We start from the raw sequence: 22,444 nt of genomic DNA, 5'->3' as shown, positions 1-22,444 counted from the left end.
TTCATGACAGAGTTGTCAAAAGATCCACTGGGATGATACAGGCTGCTGGATTTATGTCTTAACTAATACCAGGGAAATTCCCCTCTCTGCTGCTTAGTCACATGTCTCGCTACCTATTTGGAGTGTCTCTTCCACACACACTTCAGAGATCCTCCAGTGTCCAAAATAGCTGACGCTTTAGCTGGCTTGATTTACATTCGGAAAAATGGAAACGAGACAGACAAATAGGTAGATCAGCAGAGGGATGGACAGAAGCAGGTGGTAGGCAGAGAGAAGGGGGTACAGGGTGGGGGTGTTAAAAGGGGGATTAAGGAAGATATTCTGCTGCTGCTGTTGCATGCACCTGATGACTCTGAATGGAAAGGTGAGAAAAGAGAAAGAGAAATCAAGGTCCACTTAAAAGTTGATAAACAAGAAACACCCACATTTACTGTCTGCTGGGAAACAAACACTTCACACTCAAGTGCACTTACCACCAAGGTTGCCACCCACATTTTATGAGCTCCAATACACACGTCCAAACACATGAAGTCACTGTTTGTTGTCCCTCACAGGGACTTGGCCTGCCAGTGTTTGTTGACATGGAAGCTTATGTCCCAGTGAATAAAAAGTTCAGATAGCAGGAAGTAGTTTGACATTGGCATGTTTTCATATTTGTGTGATTAATGGGGATTACTGTGAATTCCCGTAGGCTACTCCTCTATCAGCGGTTCAAGGAAGTGACATAGAGTTTCCATTCGTCAGTTACTCATTAGCGCCATTCCACGTGTTGTCATAAATGTTTTTTTTTCTTTATTATTATGTCTTGTTCCCTTACCAGACATTGCTTCCTCGTGCTGTATGTAGGCAAGCTGTGGCTTGTATTGAGGTCAGAGTCTTAGTCGATGCCGTTAACTAACCTGTAGTCGTTGGCAGGAGTGAATAGCTTCTCTTTCTCTTAACCATGTGGTTTAATTCTCTTGGGATCAGTGAGACATTCAGATGTTCATTGTGGTAAACAAGCTGACTGTTTCCAATTCTTCAACACAGATAGATGCTTCTAAGTCTGCAGTTACACACTTGTAGCTGTCACACTGCCCTCTTTGTGACTGCTGACCAAGCGGCAACTTCCAGGGCTGGAAAATGAGGCCAAAGCCCAAGTGCCAAAAACTTTCTCCAAAAAAAAATTTCTCTAATAGCCACTTAAGGCTGACTGCAGAGGCCAGTCAGTAGCCATCGACTACCATGTTAAAATGCCCAATTTTATAACGGAAACAAACATGTTTATAGCCTGGTACAAAATAAACCCCAACAACAACAAAAAAAAGTTGTTTGACTTTATAGCTCATTTCACGACAAATGCAGCTGTATGGAAGGTGGATTTTATATAAATAACCTGAAGCTTACTAAGGCTTAAAATTATGCATAATTAAGGATGTAGATGCTTTAAGTGACAGGTTGTCTGCAAGGCATTACCTCTTAGTCAGGCCCATCCCTCGCTCCTCCACAGCTCCACCCTCTTGTCGAGATATGATTAATACTGGCGCCAAAAATGATGCGCCAAGATGGCACATATAGTTTACCTTTTTCTTTTCTTTTTCTTTTCTTTTCTTTTCTTTTATTTATTTCTAGTGCTTTTAAAAAAAAAAAAACAAATCATGTATTATTTTTCTTGTGTTGTTTTTGTTTGTGTATTTGTTTTTAAATTGTCTATTGCACTTTTCAAATTTAATATAATCGATTTTGATTGATTTATTTTAAATACCAAGAAAAAAAAACTGCTAACGCCATCCAGGATGGTGATGGCTAAAATATTGAACTCTAGGCCTAAAAATAGAAGTTCACAAACCAACGGGTGATGTCACAATGGCTACGTCCAGTATTTTTACACATTGTGTGTTACTGACCCACACTGCTGTTTACTATTACCGTGAGAATCCAGTTAGAAACATAACAAGAGAAAATTAGACAGCGTAAGAGGAATCTAGGAGACAATCTGAGCTCTTCTCTCCAGAGAGGTAATTAGACCACTCGTTGGTATCATCTGTATGACGTACAAAAGCTAAATGTGTCTCCCAGCAGAGAGATTAGAAACAGAACCAAGCACAACAACAGGCATACTCCACAAGGGGACTTTGTTGTGGATCGCCGATGGGCCACACTCTCAGACTTTCTGTTCCCTCTCCAGTTTCTGAGAATCAAACAAAGTAGCAATTCTTTCGTGGAACAACTAATCTCATTGAGACTAAAGTGAAAATGAATCAATGAACAGAAGGAAAGCGTCGTTACTGTGACTGTGAAGGTGGTTCACTGTGTCCAGAAGTGTTTGGTTTTATTTGTAGGCGAAGACAAAATGTTTTTCCAAGTTGTTGTTTCATAAAGGGGTGTGTGTTGTTTTTGTGTGCAGGCCCACAGAGAGGGAGCGCACAGAGAGACTCATCAAGATGCGTCTCAGAGAGATCATGATGCAGAAAGACCTGGAGAACGTCACCTGTAAGGAGGTAAGAGGCACACAGATGAATGCGGGAACATCTACAGTCAGTTTTGGCACATATTGGTTTTGCAAATGCAGCTTTACTTGTTTAGATACCTATAAGTGGCAATTTTCCACTGTTGTAACAGATCCGAACAGAGCTGGAGATGCAGATGGTATGTAACCTGAGGGAATTTAAGGAGTTCATAGACAACGAGATGATAGTCATCCTGGGACAGATGGACAGCCCCACTGAAATCTTTGAACACGTCTACCTGGTAAGAACCTATGAGCAGTGTGCTCTTAGCCACTTAATTTGGTTTAGAAAAGACGACACTCTGGTTTGTCAAATCCTGCAGTTTGACCACAGTGATCAGAAATACAACATAAGTAGATCTATACCAACTTTACACAATTTTATGGTTTATGTCAGGAGTGTGCCTGATTAGTCAACCAGTCTATTAAACATTGATAACCTAGCTAGTTGGCAGCAGAAATACTAAACAGTTAAACTTTTTGTCAAAATAATGCTATTATTGCATTCATTCAATGAAATCAGAAATTTCATTGTAAGAATCAGGCACATTATTTCTTTTCCTAAAAAATATTGTTTTTAATAAATGTTGTTTGTTAACTTTCATGAGTGAGTTGTTGTCATGTTTTTCAGGATAATGTTAAATTTTTATAACGCACAGCACAAAGTGCCACACATTTCAGCGGCATTCAAAATATAATTTTGCTTTTGAAATTTTACTTTTAGACTATTCGACTAGTCTAAGTTTAAACTTCTCCTTAAACATCAGGGAATTAGTCATTTGGAACATCTCTAGTTCATGTTCAGAAGGAGTACAGTCAATTTAGTAACATACAGTTGAGTTTGAAGAAAGATGTGGAAGTTTAAAATGAAAATGTATCAAACCATGCACAAAATATCCTCTATCGTCTCTTGTGTGTTAAATATATTTGTGTACACCTTGGTATTGACTGGACTTGTGATGTCTCCAGGGCTCTGAGTGGAATGCCTCCAACCTTGAGGAGCTGCAGAACAGCGGGTAAGGGATCAGTCCGTAACCGACCCTACAAACACGAGAGGAGAGGGCACACTTCATGTATTACTCATGGTTTCTAATTGGAGTTTACTGAAATGAAATAAGCCATTGCAACTGCATCAAAGTATTCTGCAAAGGTTTATGCATTTGTTTTAATCTACCTGTAGTCTATGGAATTTTTTTTTCTACAATACCTCACAGTCTTGATCTGCAATGTTTCGGGCTGCTTTTGTTCGTAAATTTTTGTTTTATCAGGTAATCAAATGCACAGTTGAAATATACATTTGAAAAGCAGCGCTTGTTACCAGCTGCTTGGTTTCTCCGTTCTTTGGAGCTGCCTGTTACTTGCATTGACCTCTAAAATAGTTTGCAGCAATATCTGACCTGTGTGGTCTTATATTGTTTTAAGTGTCATTGATGTGAAAAGGTCAGCCAGTCAACCTGAGCCTCTTCCTGTGCCTTATGTAGAGTGCACTACATCCTGAATGTGACCAGGGAGATAGATAACTTCTTCCCGGGGATGTTTGAGTACCACAACATCCGAGTGTACGATGAAGAAGCCACCAACCTGCTGGAGTACTGGAACGAGACCTACAAGTTCATCACCAAAGCCAAGTAGGCTTAAACACACGCACACATACACCCACATACACCCATGCTTGTGTTGTTCTTTTTAGTTTCACAATCTTAAAATCCAACGCAATTTCTCTCTTGACTGTCTCTTAGGAAAGCTGGTGCTAAGTGTCTGGTTCATTGCAAAATGGGCGTGAGTCGCTCTGCCTCCACAGTGATCGCTTACGCCATGAAGGAGTACGGCTGGGACCTGGACACCGCCTTCGACTATGTGAAAGAGAGACGAGCCGTCACCAAACCAAACCCTTCCTTCATGAAACAGCTGGAGGAGTATCAGGGAATTCTGCTGGCCAGGTGTGTTTTCATGTCGAAGCATCAGTACAGTGCACACGTTCTTTATAGAGCTTTCTGGTGCAAACAAACTATTGTTTTCCTTTCCTTCCACAGCAAACAAAGGCATAATAAGCTATGGCGCTCCCACTCCGACAGCGACCTATCAGATCGCCCGGAGTCAATGTGCAAACCTCCGTCTCACTCTCTGGGCCGCTCCGACTCTCACAACAACAACACTTCCTCCCCCTCCTTACATCACATCCTGGGCGTGGCCGTGCTGCAAGCGCTTGGTGCCGAACCCGAAGACTCAGCCAAATCAAACACCGCACACACATTGCACACTGACTCACACACAGACTCCAACAGTGTGTGTGACTCACCGGGTCAGGAGGAGGTCGGATCAGATTGCGGAGACCCTCTCCTGCTTCCCCTCCCCACGCCGCAAGCAGCCACTGTGGTCCCAGAGGAAAGACTGGACAATTCAGCGAGTGTGGCTGTCACTGTGCCTGTTGCTCTCCCCCACCCTCCACCAGCACTCCACATCTTACCTCCTACTCCTGAGCTCCAGCGTGCTCACCGGGAGCCTCCCACACAGCTGTCCATATCAGTGCCCAAACACAACCTGGTGGAGCTGCCCCTAAATTTGCCTGAGCGAAGCAGCTCAGAGGAAATCTCTCCTCTCACTCTGGGATCCACTGACTCAGACTTAATAGACCGATCATTATCAGATTCAAGGAGTGACAAACACAGTCCCCTCAGTCCGCTACCTCTGATCCTTCCCCTCTCTGACAGTGACGACAATAACAACCCCAGCGAGTTGCAAATGGATGGCCGCGGCGAGGCCGACGGGTCGTCCAACCACAGCGCAGACAGCATCGACTTCTTCAGTGCCAGGGAGAAGTTTCTGGGCCTGGCTCAAGATGGCAGATCAAGGACACTTGCTGAGCAGGCACAGCAAAGGATACCTCTGTCACCCGAGGAAAACGAGGAAACTGAGACTAAGGAGGAAGAGGAGCACGAAAATGTGACTGGTCAGGTATGTAATCATTCAACTTTATTCGTCTGGTATGATTTTGTCTTTGTGGGCGTAACTTGCTTTGTGCAGAAAGCCTTGTAACTTAATCAAAGCAAGATTTTTTGCTGTGCGCTACTTGACTGTATGTCAATGAGGGTTGTGTCACAAAACAGCTGTCTGCTTACTGTTTTCCATGCAAAAGTTGCTCACAGCTGTCCCAGCAGCATCACTTTTTTTTAAACATATTCTGAACTGCAAATAAAATTCCAGAGGGTATAAATATACAGCTGCAAAAAAGACTTCAAGTAAGGGAGGCTGTCTGTTACATAAACAGAGGATAGCTGGTCTGTGTTGTAGTCAGGGTATGTGCACGTCTTTATACAAGTTTGAAAATATCTCAAATTCAATTTTATAGATGTTGGCCCTTAAAAATCATTAGTCTTAGATTGGAATTTTTGAGGTCTTAATTGCCACAAACATTTTATTTCATTTCATTTTATCCATTTTTTAATTCAGTTTGTTTTATTAATGAGTCAAGCTCAAATCTCAAGGGAGCATGAAAGTACAAATTTCTGATGTTGAAATCTTTAAATCAATAATATACTATTGCTGTCTTTTACTTCATACTTGCACTCACTTAACTCGCTCTAATAAGCACATTCCTGCATAAAACCTACAACTGCATAGGACCACATAGCCAGTTTTGTATTTTAATCAAAACTGAAATCTGTCTGTAGGGATGTCAAGGTAGCAAATGACCTCAGCCATTAACAGACAGTAAATCTGCATCAATCACAGTGACACCTGCTGGAAGATGAGAGTAAAGTCCAGATAAAATTTGCCACTTATTTGTCTCCTACAATTTTCTTATTTTTATGCTTTCCAAACAACAGTGTTTTATCCATAGTTTAAATAGTTTCAAATATTCACAGAGTACAGCAACAATATAGGACTACGATTATTATGACTTTGTGACTTTGTTTTTCGTCTCCCAGGCGTCTCCACAGTTTGAACACAGCAATGACAAAGTCAGCCCTGACCCAACTCATCATCATCACCATGACAACGGAGTATCAGTCCGCCATATTGTCACAGAGATAGAAGCCATATGCCACCCTCCCTCCTGTCTTCCTCCCCCCTCCTCCTCCTCCTCCTCCTCCTCCTCCTCTTCCTCTTCCTCTTCCTCCTCATCGCTCCCTCAATCCGCCCACAGCCCTCAATTTACCCGACCAGAGCATCAGATGGAGGCAGAGACTTCTGAAGTCACACACGGCTCTCTAACTCCTCCTTCACACCCGCAGTCTCCCTCCATGCTGCCGTGTGATTGGCCCGCTGGCTCGGTGCGGCGAGCCACCAAGCAGCTGGAGCAGAAGCTGAGGCAGGAAATGGAGATGGCTGCATCTCAGCGGTCTCCGCTGCATTCCCCCAGCGCTGAACACCCTCCTGTCAGACTGTCCCTGTGTCCCCTGAGCACTGAGCATCCTCCCCTTCGCTCCCCTCAGGACTGCACAGAACACAGGATCACTCAGGGAGAGCTTACGGCTGTATTAGATAAGTCCAAAGATGGAGAAAAGCATACAGGGTCACATCCAGAGCTCAGCTCCTCAGGCACGGACAACTTTCCAGACCCCTCATGCTCCCCAGACTCACATATCAGCCAAGTCTCTGGTGCTAAACCTATCATTTTGCCCACATCCATAGATAGCCACATGCTGACATCATCACTGACATCTACGAGTCAGTTACAAGAATCACCTCTGGATACCTCAGCCCAGTCCCAAAGACAGAGCCAGCTCCACAGCCAAAACCAGCAGCGTCAGCCTCAGGCCTGCTCAAGTCAAATGACTGTGGATGGTGTGACAGTGCAGGAGTCAGACACAGATGAGAGGATAGAATCCAGTCTCCAGGTCAGGCAAGGGGGCTGTGGCCCCGGCTGTGACGTCCAGAGCAGACTGGTTCGCGGCAGCCAGGAGCTGGAGAGGATTCAGCAGACTCTGAGAGAGCTGCAGGCTTTCCTCCATGAGGGCATCAGCCTGGAGACGACAGACAGCCAAGACCAGGAACTGGGGCAGCCTCAGGGGCTCAGAGTCATTATGGACACAGAGCCAGGGCCTTGTAGAGGGGCGAGCTCTCAGCAGACCCCTCCAGACCTGGAAGTAGGGCAGTGGCTCAGAGAGAGACAAGAGGGGAAGAGTTTCCTGGAGCCGATAGTGTGGCACAGAGCCATGGAGCTCGAGGCTCGCATCCGCCAGGCGGGCCTCACCCCCCCTTCTCTAATGAAGAGGTCAGCCTCTTTGGCCAAACTGGACTGTTTGGAGCTGTCGGCCAATGACCTTAGTGACCTGGACCTGAGGCCACATATCAGAGCGACATCATCACACTCCCAGGACTCTTTCTCGGTGTCCACATCTCACCCTGACGACACCTGGAAGAAGCAGAAAGTGTTGGGTTTGTCCCCCAGCGGCAGGGATCCTGACGAGTCATCCTCGTCACTGTCCCTCTGCCTCTCCTCCTCCCGTCATTGCTGTCCAAAAGGGGACACAGGTGAGAGGGAGGAGCCAGACGGCAGCGGGAGCGGCGTGTCCTCTACCACACGCCAGCAGGGGAGGGGACACTCATCGAGACGTTCTCGAAAAGGCTCAGCTGAGAAAAAGCAGCGAGCCGTCACTGTGCTATACAATACCATGTAACCTCAGTGCAATGGACTGGAACAGACTGGACTGGAGAGAGGCTGCATGTATGAATGTGTAGCAGGTAAACTGGAGACCTTGTGTAACCTCTGATGTATGTTTAGTGTGTAAGAATGGAATGACGAACATATGTTTGCATGTAAACCACTGGATGTGTTGTTTTAACTGGAGTTCAGGTTCGTATGTACAGCAATGAAAATATGAATGTTCAAACTAAGACTGAACCAGTGCATACTGTATGCACTCTGTTATATCTTATATCCTTTTTTTAAAGATAGGTTTGTTATCAGTGTTTGACCCTTGCTGCCTGTTCAGAGTTTCTAAAACTACGAGAGGGGCTTTTTCTCCAAACATGCACTTTACTGTTTTCAATTATTTTCTTTTATTTGAAATCTGTTTTGTACCCTGAGGAGGATTCTTTTGCACTGATCTCGGTCAACTTGTCTCTGTATGCGTGCTTTTTTGTTTTCAAAGTGGACAGACATGTCTTTACTCAGATTTTTTAATTAAACTAGGACATAAATATTGTGAGTTTGTGCTAAGATGTTACTCATATTACACACATTAACACACCCATTTGAAAAGAGGAAAGAAGGTGACTGTGTGCAAAAATGTTATTAAATGCACTGGTGACACTGCCACCTGCTGGCTACTGCAGAGAAATACAGTGTCAACTTGAAGTACTAGAGAACGTGTGAAAGGAAGCAAGGTTATTATACTATATTATATTATAGCCTCCCCAACCCCCCAAAAAATGGTATTGTAATATTTATTCTGACAGTCCTAAATCTTGGCACTGACAAATGCCCCATGTTATAAAAAAAAACCTCTAAAAAAAAAACAACCTCTAAGCTCCATTTTAGTTTGTATTTATTTCAGTATTAGTTTATTATGTAGTGTATGATGATAAACTAATACTGAAATTAATAAAAACTGAAATGAAACATTTTTAAACTATAAAAATTAAACCGAAACAAGCAAACCCACTCTGGAAACTAAATGGAACTAAGGTAAGTAAATTGACTGAGGCTAAATGAGACTGCTCTGAGCAGCAAGTCGCAAAAAGCATTTTTGATGTCTCCAAATCTTGTGCTAAAGTCAGCAATTGTGTGCCGTGTATGTGTGCAAAAGAAATTATGTAACTTTGCCTTATAACAATAATTTTACCACCAGCAACACACCTACGCTATTTACATCCATGAGCTACTCCATAACCGTGGTGGTTTTGTCAAAGCAAACGCCCAATCTATGTTTAAATGTAGTGGGGGCAGATTTAGTGATGTGGAGGTCCAGGGCAAATGCTCTCATACTTAACATTTCACCCTTTCTCGAACTGGAAATTTTGGTATTATCACTGAAAGAAATAATAGCCTAATCAGAACATTGTCACTGACATAAAACTATTAACTATTAATAGTAAACATATTATTAAACATATTAAACATACACAGTAAAAACTGTGTGATAATACTTTAAAGTGACAAGTAATAATTAAATTAAATTAAATTAAATACAGTTAAATTGTATGCAAACATCTCAGCAGAGCATGATGTTTCCTAGTGTTTTTTGGACATGTAAAATTTTGACTTTTTTTGTCAAAAATACAATACCAAAGCATGATATTTTCTGTGTTTTTTTTTCTAAATGCAATATTGTGGTGTTTCTTGGCTGTTTTTGGAACTTTCTTTGCTATGACATGTCTCAGCACACTATTTAAGGTTGATTCCAAGTATTTTTTGGACATGTCAAATTTTGACACTTTTGGCAAAAAATGCCATACCATAGTATGGCATTTTCTGATGTTTTTTCAACGTGCAATATTTTGGTGATTTTGGCGGTTTTTGCAACTTTCTTTACTATTGCATGTCGCAGCATGCTATTTTAAGTGGTTTCCAAGTGGTTTTTGGACATTTCAAATTTTGAAATTTTAAACCAAACATTTGTTTTAGACTAACATTTGTCCCCAAAAGTGCAAATACTGTAGTTTGGCATTTTCAATTGTTTTTTTAACATGCAATGTTGTGGTGTTTTTGGCTCTATTTGCAACTTTCTTTGCAATGGCATATCTCAGCATGCTATATAAGGTGGATTCCAAGTGGTTTTTGGACATTTTAGATTTTTACATTTTTAGCCAAAAAGGCCATACTATAGTATGGCATTTTCTTTACTATTGCATGTCGCATACTATACTATAGTATGGCATTTTCGGTGGTTTTGCAACATGCAATATTATGGCATTTTTGACCATTTTTGCAACTGGCTTTGCTATGGCATGCATAAGCATGCCATTTAAAGTGGATTCCAAGTGGTTTTTGGACATTTTAGATTTTGACATTTTTAGCCAAAAAGGCCATACTATAGTATGGCATTTTCGTTCGTTTTTTTAAACATGCCATATTATGGTGTTTTTGACCGTTTTTGCAACTTTCTTTGCTATGGCCCTTCTCCGCACGTTATTTAAGGTGGATTCCAAGTGGTTTTTGGACATTTTAGATTTTGACATTTTTAGCCAAAACTGCCATACTATAGTATGGCATTTTCGTTCGTTTTTTCAACATGCAATATTATGGTGTTTTTGACCGTTTTTGCAACTTTCTTTGCTATGGCTTGACTCAGCACGCTATTTAAAGTGGATTCCAATTGGTTTTTGGACATTTTAGATTTTGACATTTTTAGCCAAAAAGGCCATACTATAGTATGGCATTTTCTGTGGTTTTTTCAACATGCAATATTATGGTGTTTTTGACCGTTTTTGCAACTTTCTTTGCTATGGCATGCCTCAGCACGCTATTTAAAGTGGATTCCAAGTGGTTTTTGGACATTTTAGATTTTGACATTTTTAGCCAAAACTGCCATACTATAGTATGGCATTTTCGGTGGTTTTTTCAACATGCAATATTATGGTGTTTTTGACCATTTTGCAACTTTCTTTGCTATGGCCCTTCTCATACGTTATTTAAGGTGGATTCCAAGTGGTTTTGGACATTTTAGATTTTGACATTTTTAGCCAAAAAGGCCATACTATAGTATGGCATTTTCTGTGGTTTTTGCAACATGCAATATTATGGTGTTTTTGACCGTTTTTGCAACTTTCTTTGCTATGGCATGACTCAGCACGCCTTTTAAGGTGGATTCCAAGTGGTTTTTGGACATTTTAGATTTTTACATTTTTAGCCAAAAAGGCCATACTATAGTATGGCATTTTCTTTACTATTGCATGTCGCATACTATACTATAGTATGGCATTTTTGGTCGTTTTTTCAACATGCAATATTATGGTGTTTTTGACCGTTTTTGCAACTTTCTTTGCTATGGCATGCCTCAGCACGCTATTGAAAGTGGATTCCAAGTGGTTTTTGGACATTTTAGATTTTGACATTTTTAGCCAAAACTGCCATACTATAGTATGGCATTTTCGTTCGTTTTTTCAACATGCCATATTATGGTGTTTTTGACCGTTTTTGCAACTTTCTTTGCTATGGCCCTTCTCCGCACGTTATTTAAGGTGGATTCCAAGTGGTTTTTGGACATTTTAGATTTTGACATTTTTAGCCAAAACTGCCATACTATAGTATGGCATTTTCGTTCGTTTTTTCAACATGCAATATTATGGTGTTTTTGACCGTTTTTGCAACTTTCTTTGCTATGGCCCTTCTCCGCACGTTATTTAAATTGGATTCCAAGTGGTTTTTGGACATTTTAGATTTTGACATTTTTAGCCAAAAAGGCCATACTATAGTATGGCATTTTCTGTGGTTTTTTCAACATGCAATATTATGGTGTTTTTGACCATTTTTGCAACTTTCTTTGCTATGGCTTGACTCAGCACGCCTTTTAAGGTGGATTCCAAGTGGTTTTTGGACATTTTAGATTTTGACATTTTTAGCCAAAACTGCCATACTATAGTATGGCATTTTCGGTCGTTTTTTTCAACATGCCATATTATGGTGTTTTTGACCGTTTTTGCAACTTTCTTTGCTATGGCCCTTCTCCGCACGTTATTTAAGGTGGATTCCAAGTGGTTTTTGGACATTTTAGATTTTGACATTTTTAGCCAAAACTGCCATACTATAGTATGGCATTTTCGTTCGTTTTTTCAACATGCAATATTATGGTGTTTTTGACCGTTTTTGCAACTTTCTTTGCTATGGCCCTTCTCCGCACGTTATTTAAGGTGGATTCCAAGTGGTTTTTGGACATTTTAGATTTTGACATTTTTAGCCAAAAAGGCCATACTATAGTATGGCATTTTCTGTGGTTTTTTCAACATGCAATATTATGGTGTTTTTGACCGTTTTTGCAACTTTCTTTGCTATGGCTTGACTCAGCACGCCTTTTAAGGTGGATTCCAAGTGGTTTTTGGACATTTTAGATTTTGACATTTTTAGCCAAAAAGGCCATACTATAGTATGGCATTTTCGGTGTTTTTTTCAACATGCAATATTATGGTGTTTTTGACCGTTTTTGCAACTTTCTTTGCTATGGCTTGACTCAGCACGCTATTTAAAGTGGATTCCAATTGGTTTTGGACATTTTAGATTTTGACATTTTTAGCCAAAAAGGCCATACTATAGTATGGCATTTTCGTTCGTTTTTTCAACATGCCATATTATGGTGTTTTTGACCGTTTTTGCAACTTTCTTTGCTATGGCATGCCTCAGCACGCTATTTAAAGTGGATTCCAAGTGGTTTTTGGACATTTTAGATTTTGACATTTTTAGCCAAAAAGGCCATACTATAGTATGGCATTTTCGTTCGTTTTTTCAACATGCAATATTATGGTGTTTTTGACCGTTTTTGCAACTTTCTCTGCTATGGCCCTTCTCTGCACGTTATTTAAGGTGGATTCCAAGTGGTTTTTGGACATTTTAGATTTTGACATTTTTAGCCAAAACTGCCATACTATAGTATGGCATTTTCGTCGCTTTTTAAACATGCCATATTATGGTGTTTTTGACCGTTTTTGCAACTTTCTTTGCTATGGCCCTTCTCTGCACGTTATTTAAATTGGATTCCAAGTGGTTTTTGGACATTTTAGATTTTGACATTTTTAGCCAAAAATGCCATACTATAGTATGGCATTTTCGTTCGTTTCAACATGCAATATTATGGTGTTTTTGACCGTTTTGCAACTTTCTTTGCTATGGCATGCCTCAGCACGCTATTTAAAGTGGATTCCAAGTGGTTTTTGGACATTTTAGATTTTGACATTTTTAGCCAAAAATGCCATACTATAGTATGGCATTTTCGTTCGTTTTTTTAAACATGCCATATTATGGTGTTTTTGACCGTTTTTGCAACTTTCTTTGCTATGGCATGCCTCAGCACGCTATTTAAAGTGGATTCCAAGTGGTTTTTGGACATTTTAGATTTTGACATTTTTAGCCAAAACTGCCATACTATAGTATGGCATTTTCGTTCGTTTTTTTAAACATGCCATATTATGGTGTTTTTGACCGTTTTTGCAACTTTCTTTGCTATGGCCCTTCTCCATACGCTATTTAAAGTGGATTCCAAGTGGTTTTGGACATTTTAGATTTTGACATTTTTAGCCAAAACTGCCATACTATAGTATGGCATTTTAGATTCGTTTTTCAACATGCAATATTATGGTGTTTTTGACCGCTTTTTGCAACTTTCTTTGCTATGGCCCTTCTCATACGTTATTTAAGGTGGATTCCAAGTGGTTTTTGGACATTTTGGATTTTGACATTTTTAGCCAAAAAGGCCATACTATAGTATGGCATTTTCTGTGGTTTTTTCAACATGCAATATTATGGTGTTTTTGACCGTTTTTGCAACTTTCTTTGCTATGGCTTGACTCAGCACGCCTTTTAAGGTGGATTCCAAGTGGTTTTTGGACATTTTAGATTTTGACATTTTTAGCCAAAAAGGCCATACTATAGTATGGCATTTTCGGTGTTTTTTTCAACATGCAATATTATGGTGTTTTTGACCGTTTTTGCAACTTTCTTTGCTATGGCTTGACTCAGCACGCTATTTAAAGTGGATTCCAATTGGTTTTTGGACATTTTAGATTTTGACATTTTTAGCCAAAAAGGCCATACTATAGTATGGCATTTTCGTTCGTTTTTTCAACATGCCATATTATGGTGTTTTTGACCGTTTTTGCAACTTTCTTTGCTATGGCATGCCTCAGCACGCTATTTAAAGTGGATTCCAAGTGGTTTTTGGACATTTTAGATTTTGACATTTTTAGCCAAAAAGGCCATACTATAGTATGGCATTTTCGTTCGTTTTTTCAACATGCAATATTATGGTGTTTTTGACCGTTTTTGCAACTTTCTTTGCTATGGCCCTTCTCCGCACGTTATTTAAGGTGGATTCCAAGTGGTTTTTGGACATTTTAGATTTTGACATTTTTAGCCAAAACTGCCATACTATAGTATGGCATTTTCGTTCGTTTTTTTAAACATGCCATATTATGGTGTTTTTGACCGTTTTTGCAACTTTCTTTGCTATGGCCCTTCTCTGCACGTTATTTAAATTGGATTCCAAGTGGTTTTTGGACATTTTAGATTTTGACATTTTTAGCCAAAAATGCCATACTATAGTATGGCATTTTCGTTCGTTTTTTCAACATGCAATATTATGGTGTTTTTGACCGTTTTTGCAACTTTCTTTGCTATGGCCCTTCTCCGCACGTTATTTAAGGTGGATTCCAAGTGGTTTTTGGACATTTTAGATTTTGACATTTTTAGCCAAAAAGGCCATACTATAGTATGGCATTTTCGTTCGTTTTTTCAACATGCAATATTATGGTGTTTTTGACCGTTTTTGCAACTTTCTTTGCTATGGCTTGACTCAGCACGCCTTTTAAGGTGGATTCCAAGTGGTTTTGGGACATTTTAGATTTTGACATTTTTAGGCAAAACTGCCATACTATAGTATGGCATTTTCGTTCGTTTTTTCAACATGCAATATTATGGTGTTTTTGACCGTTTTTGCAACTTTCTTTGCTATGGCATGCCTCAGCACGCTATTTAAAGTGGATTCCAAGTGGTTTTTGGACATTTTAGATTTTGACATTTTTAGCCAAAACTGCCATACTATAGTATGGCATTTTCGTTCGTTTTTTTAAACATGCCATATTATGGTGTTTTTGACCGTTTTTGCAACTTTCTTTGCTATGGCCCTTCTCCGCACGTTATTTAAGGTGGATTCCAAGTGGTTTTTGGACATTTTAGATTTTGACATTTTTAGCCAAAAAGGCCATACTATAGTATGGCATTTTCTGTGGTTTTTTCAACATGCAATATTATGGTGTTTTTGACCGTTTTTGCAACTTTCTTTGCTATGGCTTGACTCAGCACGCCTTTTAAGGTGGATTCCAAGTGGTTTTTGGACATTTTAGATTTTGACATTTTTAGCCAAAAAGGCCATACTATAGTATGGCATTTTCGGTCGTTTTTTCAACATGCAATATTATGGTGTTTTTGACCGTTTTTGCAACTTTCTTTGCTATGGCATGCCTCAGCACGCTATTTAAAGTGGATTCCAAGTGGTTTTTGGACATTTTAGATTTTGACATTTTTAGCCAAAACTGCCATACTATAGTATGGCATTTTCGTTCGTTTTTTCAACATGCCATATTATGGTGTTTTTGACCGTTTTTGCAACTTTCTTTGCTATGGCCCTTCTCCATACGTTATTTAAAGTGGATTCCAAGTGGTTTTGGACATTTTAGATTTTGACATTTTTAGCCAAACCTGCCATACTATAGTATGGCATTTTCGTTCGTTTTTTCAACATGCAATATTATGGTGTTTTTGACCGTTTTTGCAACTTTCTTTGCTATGGCCCTTCTCCGCACGTTATTTAAGGTGGATTCCAAGTGGTTTTTGGACATTTTAGATTTTGACATTTTTAGCCAAAAAGGCCATACTATAGTATGGCATTTTCGGTGTTTTTTTCAACATGCAATATTATGGTGTTTTTGACCGTTTTTGCAACTTTCTTTGCTATGGCATGCCTCAGCACGCTATTTAAATTGGATTCAAGTGGTTTTGGACATTTTAGATTTTGACATTTTTAGCCAAAACTGCCATACTATAGTATGGCATTTTCGTTCGTTTTTTCAACATGCAATATTATGGTGTTTTTGACCGTTTTTGCAACTTTCTTTGCTATGGCCCTTCTCTGCACGTTATTTAATGTGGATTCAAGTGGTTTTGGACATTTTAGATTTTGACATTTTTAGCCAAAACTGCCATACTATAGTATGGCATTTTCGTTCGTTTTTTCAACATGCAATATTATGGTGTTTTTGACCGTTTTTGCAACTTTCTTTGCTATGGCATGCCTCAGCACGCTATTTAAAGTGGATTCCAAGTGGGTTTTGGACATTTTAGATTTTGACATTTTAGCCAAAAGGCCATACTATAGTATGGCATTTTATCGTTTTTTCAACATGCAATATTATGGTGTTTTTGACCGTTTTGCAACTTTCTTTGCTATGGCATGCCTCAGCACGTTATTTAAAGGTGGATTCCAAGTGGTTTTGGACATTTTAGATTTTGACATTTTTAGCCAAAAAGGCCATACTATAGTATGGCATTTGGTTCGTTTTTCAACATGCAATATTATGGTGTTTTGGCCGTTTTTGCAACTTTCTTTGCTATGGCCCTTCTCCGCACGTTATTTAAATTGGATTCCAAGTGGTTTTTGGACATTTTAGATTTTGACATTTTTAGCCAAAAATGCCATACTATAGTATGGCATTTTCGTTCGTTTTTTCAACATGCCATATTATGGTGTTTTTGACCGTTTTTGCAACTTTTCTTTGCTATGGCCCTTCTCAGCACGTTATTTAAAATTGGATTCCAAGTGGTTTTTGGACATTTTAGATTTTGACATTTTTAGCCAAAACTGCCATACTATAGTATGGCATTTTTGTTCGTTTTTTCAACATGCCATATTATGGTGTTTTTGACCGTTTTTGCAACTTTCTTTGCTATGGCATGCCTTCGCGTTATTTAAAATTGGATTCCAAGTGGTTTTTGGACATTTTAGATTTTGACATTTTAGCCAAAACTGCCATACTATAGTATGGCATTTTAGGTCGTTTTTTCAACATGCAATATTATGGTGTTTTTGACCCGTTTTGCAACTTTCTTTGCTATGGCCCTTCTCCATACGTTATTTAAGGTGGATTCAAGTGGTTTTTGGACATTTTAGATTTTGACATTTTAGCCAAAAGGCCATACTATAGTATGGCATTTTAGGTCGTTTTTTCAACATGCAATATTATGGTGTTTTTGACCGTTTTGCAACTTTCTTTGCTATGGCCCTTCTCCATACGTTATTTAGGTTGGATTCCAAGTGGTTTTTGGACATTTTAGATTTTGACATTTTAGCCAAAACTGCCATACTATAGTATGGCATTTTCTTTTTCAACATGCAATATTATGGTGTTTTGACCGTTTTGCAACTTTCTTTGCTATGGCCCTTCTCATGCACGTTATTTAGATGGATTCAAGTGGTTTTGGACATTTTAGATTTTATTTTAGCCAAACTGCCATACTATAGTATGGCATTTATGGTTTTTCAACATGCCATATTATGGTGTTTTTGACCGTTTTTGCAACTTTCTTTGCTATGGCCCTTCTCTGCACGTTATTTAAGGTGGATTCCAAGTGGTTTTTGGACATTTTAGATTTTGACGTAAAAATAAAATAAATAAATAAAATAAAAATTTTGACTTTAAATAGCGTGCTGAGGCATGCCATAGCAAAGAAAGTTGCAAAAACGGTCAAAAACACCATAATATTGCATGTTGAAAACGAACAAAAATGCCATACTATAGTATGGCCTTTTTTGCTAAAAATGTCAAAATCTAAAATGTCCAAAACCACTTGGAATCCACTTTAAAGCCATAGCAAAGAAAGTTGCAAAACGGTCAAAAACACCATAATATGGCATGTTGAAAAAAAATGCCATACTATAGTATGGCAGTTTCGCTAAAATGTCAAAATCTAAAATGTCCAAAACCACTTGGAATCCAATTTTAAATAACGTAAGGAGAAGGGCCATAGCAAAGAAAGTTGCAAAACGGTCAAAAACACCATAATATGGCATGTTGAAAAATCAAAATGCCATACTATAGTATGGCAGTTTTGGCTAAAAATGTCAAAATCTAAAATGTCCAAAACCACTTGGAATCCACTTTAAATAGCGTGCTGAGGCATGCCATAGCAAAAGAAAGTTGCAAAACGGTCAAAACACCATAATATTGCATGTCGAAAAAACCACTGAAAATGTCATACTATAGTATGGCATTTTTGGCTAAAAATGTCAAAATCTAAAATGTCCAAAAACCACTTGGTTTCCAATTTAAATAACGTGCGGAGAAGGGCCATAGCAAAGAAAGTTGCAAAAACGGTCAAAAACACCATAATATTGCATGTTGAAAACGACAAAATGCCATACTATAGTATGGCAGTTTTGGCTAAAAATGTCAAAATCTAAAATGTCCAAAAACCACTTGAATCCACTTTAAATAGCGTATGAGAAGGGCCATAGCAAAGAAAGTTGCAAAACGGTCAAAAACACCATAATATTGCATGTTGAAAAAACGACCGAAAATGCCATACTATAGTATGGCCTTTTTGGCTAAAAATGTCAAAATCTAAAATGTACAAAAACCACTTGGAATCCACTTTAAATAGCGTGCTGAGGCATGCCATAGCAAAGAAAGTTGCAAAAATGGTCAAAACACCATAATATTGCATGTTGAAAAACGACCGAAAATGCCATACTATAGTATGGCCTTTTGGCTAAAAATGTCAAAATCTAAAATGTCCAAAACCACTTGGAATCCACTTTAAATAGCGTGCTGAGGCATGCCATAGCAAAGAAAGTTGCAAAACGGTCAAAACACCATGATATTGCATGTTGAAAAACGACCGAAAATGCCATACTATAGTATGGCCTTTTGGCTAAAAATGTCAAAATCTAAAATGTCCAAAACCACTTGAATCCACTTTAAATAACGTATGAGGAAGGCCATAGCAAAGAAAGTTGCAAAACGGTCAAAAACACCATAATATTGCATGTTGAAAAACGACCGAAAATGCCATACTATAGTATGGCCTTTTGGCTAAAAATGTCAAAATCTAAAATGTCCAAAACCACTTGGAATCCACTTTAAATAGCGTGCGGAGGCATGCCATAGCAAAGAAAGTTGCAAAACGGCCAAAACACCATAATATTGCATGTTGAAAAAACCACCGAAAATACCATACTATAGTATGGCAGTTTTGGCTAAAAATGTCAAAATCTAAAATGTCCAAAAACCACTTGGAATCCACCTTAAATAACGTGCGGAGAAGGGCCATAGCAAAGAAAGTTGCAAAAACGGTCAAAAACACCATAATATGGCATGTTGAAAAAAACGAACGAAAATGCCATACTATAGTATGGCAGTTTTGGCTAAAAATGTCAAAATCTAAAATGTCCAAAACCACTTGAATCCACCTTAAATAACGTATGCGGAGAAGGGCCATAGCAAAGAAAGTTGAAAAAACGGTCAAAAACACCAAAATATGGCATGTTGAAAAAAACGAACAAAAATGCCATACTATAGTATGGCAGTTTTGGCTAAAATGTCAAAATCTAAAATGTCCAAAACCACTTGAATCCACTTTAAATAGCGTGCTGAGGCATGCCATAGCAAAGAAAGTTGCAAAACGGTCAAAAACACCATAATATTGCATGTTGAAAACGACCGAAAATGCCATACTATAGTATGGCCTTTTGGCTAAAAATGTCAAAATCTAAAATGTCCAAAACCACTTGAATCCACTTTAAATAGCGTGCTGAGGCATGCCATAGCAAAGAAAGTTGCAAAACGGTCAAAACACCATAATATTGCATGTTGAAAAATCGAACGAAAATGCCATACTATAGTATGGCAGTTTTGGCTAAAATGTCAAAATCTAAAATGTCCAAAACCACTTGGAATCCAATTTAAATAACGTGCAAGGAGAAGGGCCATAGCAAAGAAAGTTGCAAAACGGTCAAAAACACCATAATATGGCATGTTGAAAAAACGAACGAAAATGCCATACTATAGTATGGCAGTTTTGGCTAAAAATGTCAAAATCTAAAATGTCCAAAAACCACTTGGAATCCACTTTAAATAACGTGCGGAGGCATGCCATAGCAAAGAAAGTTGCAAAAACGGTCAAAAACACCATAATATTGCATGTTGAAAAAACCACCGAAAATGCCATACTATAGTATGGCAGTTTTGGCTAAAAATGTCAAAATCTAAAATGTACAAAAACCACTTGGAATCCACCTTAAATAACGTGCGGAGAAGGGCCATAGCAAAGAAAGTTGCAAAAACGGTCAAAAACACCATAATATGGCATGTTTAAAAAAACGAACGAAAATGCCATACTATAGTATGGCAGTTTTGGCTAAAAATGTCAAAATCTAAAATGTCCAAAAACCACTTGGAATCCACCTTAAATAACGTGCGGAGAAGGGCCATAGCAAAGAAAGTTGCAAAACGGTCAAAACACCATAATATGGCATGTTGAAAAAACGAACGAAAATGCCATACTATAGTATGGCAGTTTTGGCTAAAAATGTCAAAATCTAAAATGTCCAAAAACCACTTGGAATCCACTTTAAATAGCGTGCTGAGTCAAGCCATAGCAAAGAAAGTTGCAAAAACGGTCAAAAACACCATAATATTGCATGTTGAAAAAAACACCGAAAATGCCATACTATAGTATGGCCTTTTTGGCTAAAAATGTCAAAATCTAAAATGTCCAAAAACCACTTGGAATCCACCTTAAAAGGCGTGCTGAGTCAAGCCATAGCAAAGAAAGTTGCAAAAACGGTCAAAAACACCATAATATTGCATGTTGAAAAAACCACAGAAAATGCCATACTATAGTATGGCAGTTTTGGCTAAAAATGTCAAAATCTAAAATGTCCAAAAACCACTTGGAATCCACTTTAAATAGCGTGCTGAGGCATGCCATAGCAAAGAAAGTTGCAAAAATGGTCAAAAACACCATAATATTGCATGCTGAAAAAACGACCGAAAATGCCATACTATAGTATGGCCTTTTTGGCTAAAAATGTCAAAATCTAAAATGTCCAAAAACCACTTGGAATCCACCTTAAATAACGTGCGGAGAAGGGCCATAGCAAAGAAAGTTGCAAAAACGGTCAAAAACACCATAATATGGCATGTTGAAAAAACGAACAAAAATGCCATACTATAGTATGGCAGTTTTGGCTAAAAATGTCAAAATCTAAAATGTCCAAAAACCACTTGGAATCCACTTTAAATAGCGTGCTGAGGCATGCCATAGCAAAGAAAGTTGCAAAAACGGTCAAAAACACCATGATATTGCATGTTGAAAAAACGACCGAAAATGCCATACTATAGTATGGCCTTTTTGGCTAAAAATGTCAAAATCTAAAATGTCCAAAAACCACTTGGAATCCACTTTAAATAGCGTGCTGAGGCATGCCATAGCAAAGAAAGTTGCAAAAACGGTCAAAAACACCATAATATTGCATGTTGAAAAAACGAACGAAAATGCCATACTATAGTATGGCAGTTTTGGCTAAAAATGTCAAAATCTAAAATGTCCAAAAACCACTTGGAATCCACCTTAAATAACGTGCGGAGAAGGGCCATAGCAAAGAAAGTTGCAAAAACGGTCAAAAACACCATAATATGGCATGTTGAAAAAACGAACGAAAATGCCATACTATAGTATGGCAGTTTTGGCTAAAAATGTCAAAATCTAAAATGTCCAAAAACCACTTGGAATCCACTTTAAATAACGTGCGGAGGCATGCCATAGCAAAGAAAGTTGCAAAAACGGTCAAAAACACCATAATATTGCATGTTGAAAAAACCACCGAAAATGCCATACTATAGTATGGCAGTTTTGGCTAAAAATGTCAAAATCTAAAATGTACAAAAACCACTTGGAATCCACCTTAAATAACGTGCGGAGAAGGGCCATAGCAAAGAAAGTTGCAAAAACGGTCAAAAACACCATAATATGGCATGTTTAAAAAAACGAACGAAAATGCCATACTATAGTATGGCAGTTTTGGCTAAAAATGTCAAAATCTAAAATGTCCAAAAACCACTTGGAATCCACCTTAAATAACGTGCGGAGAAGGGCCATAGCAAAGAAAGTTGCAAAACGGTCAAAAACACCATGATATTGCATGTTGAAAAAACGACCGAAAATGCCATACTATAGTATGGCCTTTTTGGCTAAAAATGTCAAAATCTAAAATGTCCAAAAACCACTTGGAATCCACTTTAAAT

General features: G+C 38.7%; 1 protein-coding gene across 2 annotated transcripts in view; it reads left to right on the top strand.

The window, feature by feature from the left end:
- The window catches only part of ssh2a (slingshot protein phosphatase 2a), a 35,113-nt gene extending 26,470 nt beyond the window's left edge, over nucleotides 1–8,643 (top strand). For both annotated transcript variants that reach the window (XM_042486334.2, XM_042486333.2), the window contains 7 exons: nucleotides 2,387–2,480; nucleotides 2,602–2,730; nucleotides 3,458–3,504; nucleotides 3,970–4,116; nucleotides 4,228–4,428; nucleotides 4,522–5,443; nucleotides 6,418–8,643. In XM_042486334.2, the coding sequence (XP_042342268.2) occupies nucleotides 2,387–2,480; nucleotides 2,602–2,730; nucleotides 3,458–3,504; nucleotides 3,970–4,116; nucleotides 4,228–4,428; nucleotides 4,522–5,443; nucleotides 6,418–8,112 (3,235 nt within the window). In that variant the 3' untranslated portion in view covers nucleotides 8,113–8,643. The remainder of the gene's footprint in view (nucleotides 1–2,386; nucleotides 2,481–2,601; nucleotides 2,731–3,457; nucleotides 3,505–3,969; nucleotides 4,117–4,227; nucleotides 4,429–4,521; nucleotides 5,444–6,417) is intronic.
- Nucleotides 8,644–22,444: the final 13,801 nt, after the last annotated feature.

The sequence above is a fragment of the Plectropomus leopardus genome, chromosome 6 (assembly GCF_026936395.1).
Source record: "Plectropomus leopardus strain MGB_pleo_1.0 chromosome 6, ASM2693639v1, whole genome shotgun sequence".
Lineage (NCBI taxonomy): Eukaryota > Metazoa > Chordata > Actinopteri > Perciformes > Serranidae > Plectropomus > Plectropomus leopardus.
This window is presented reverse-complemented; position numbering and strand designations above follow the sequence as displayed.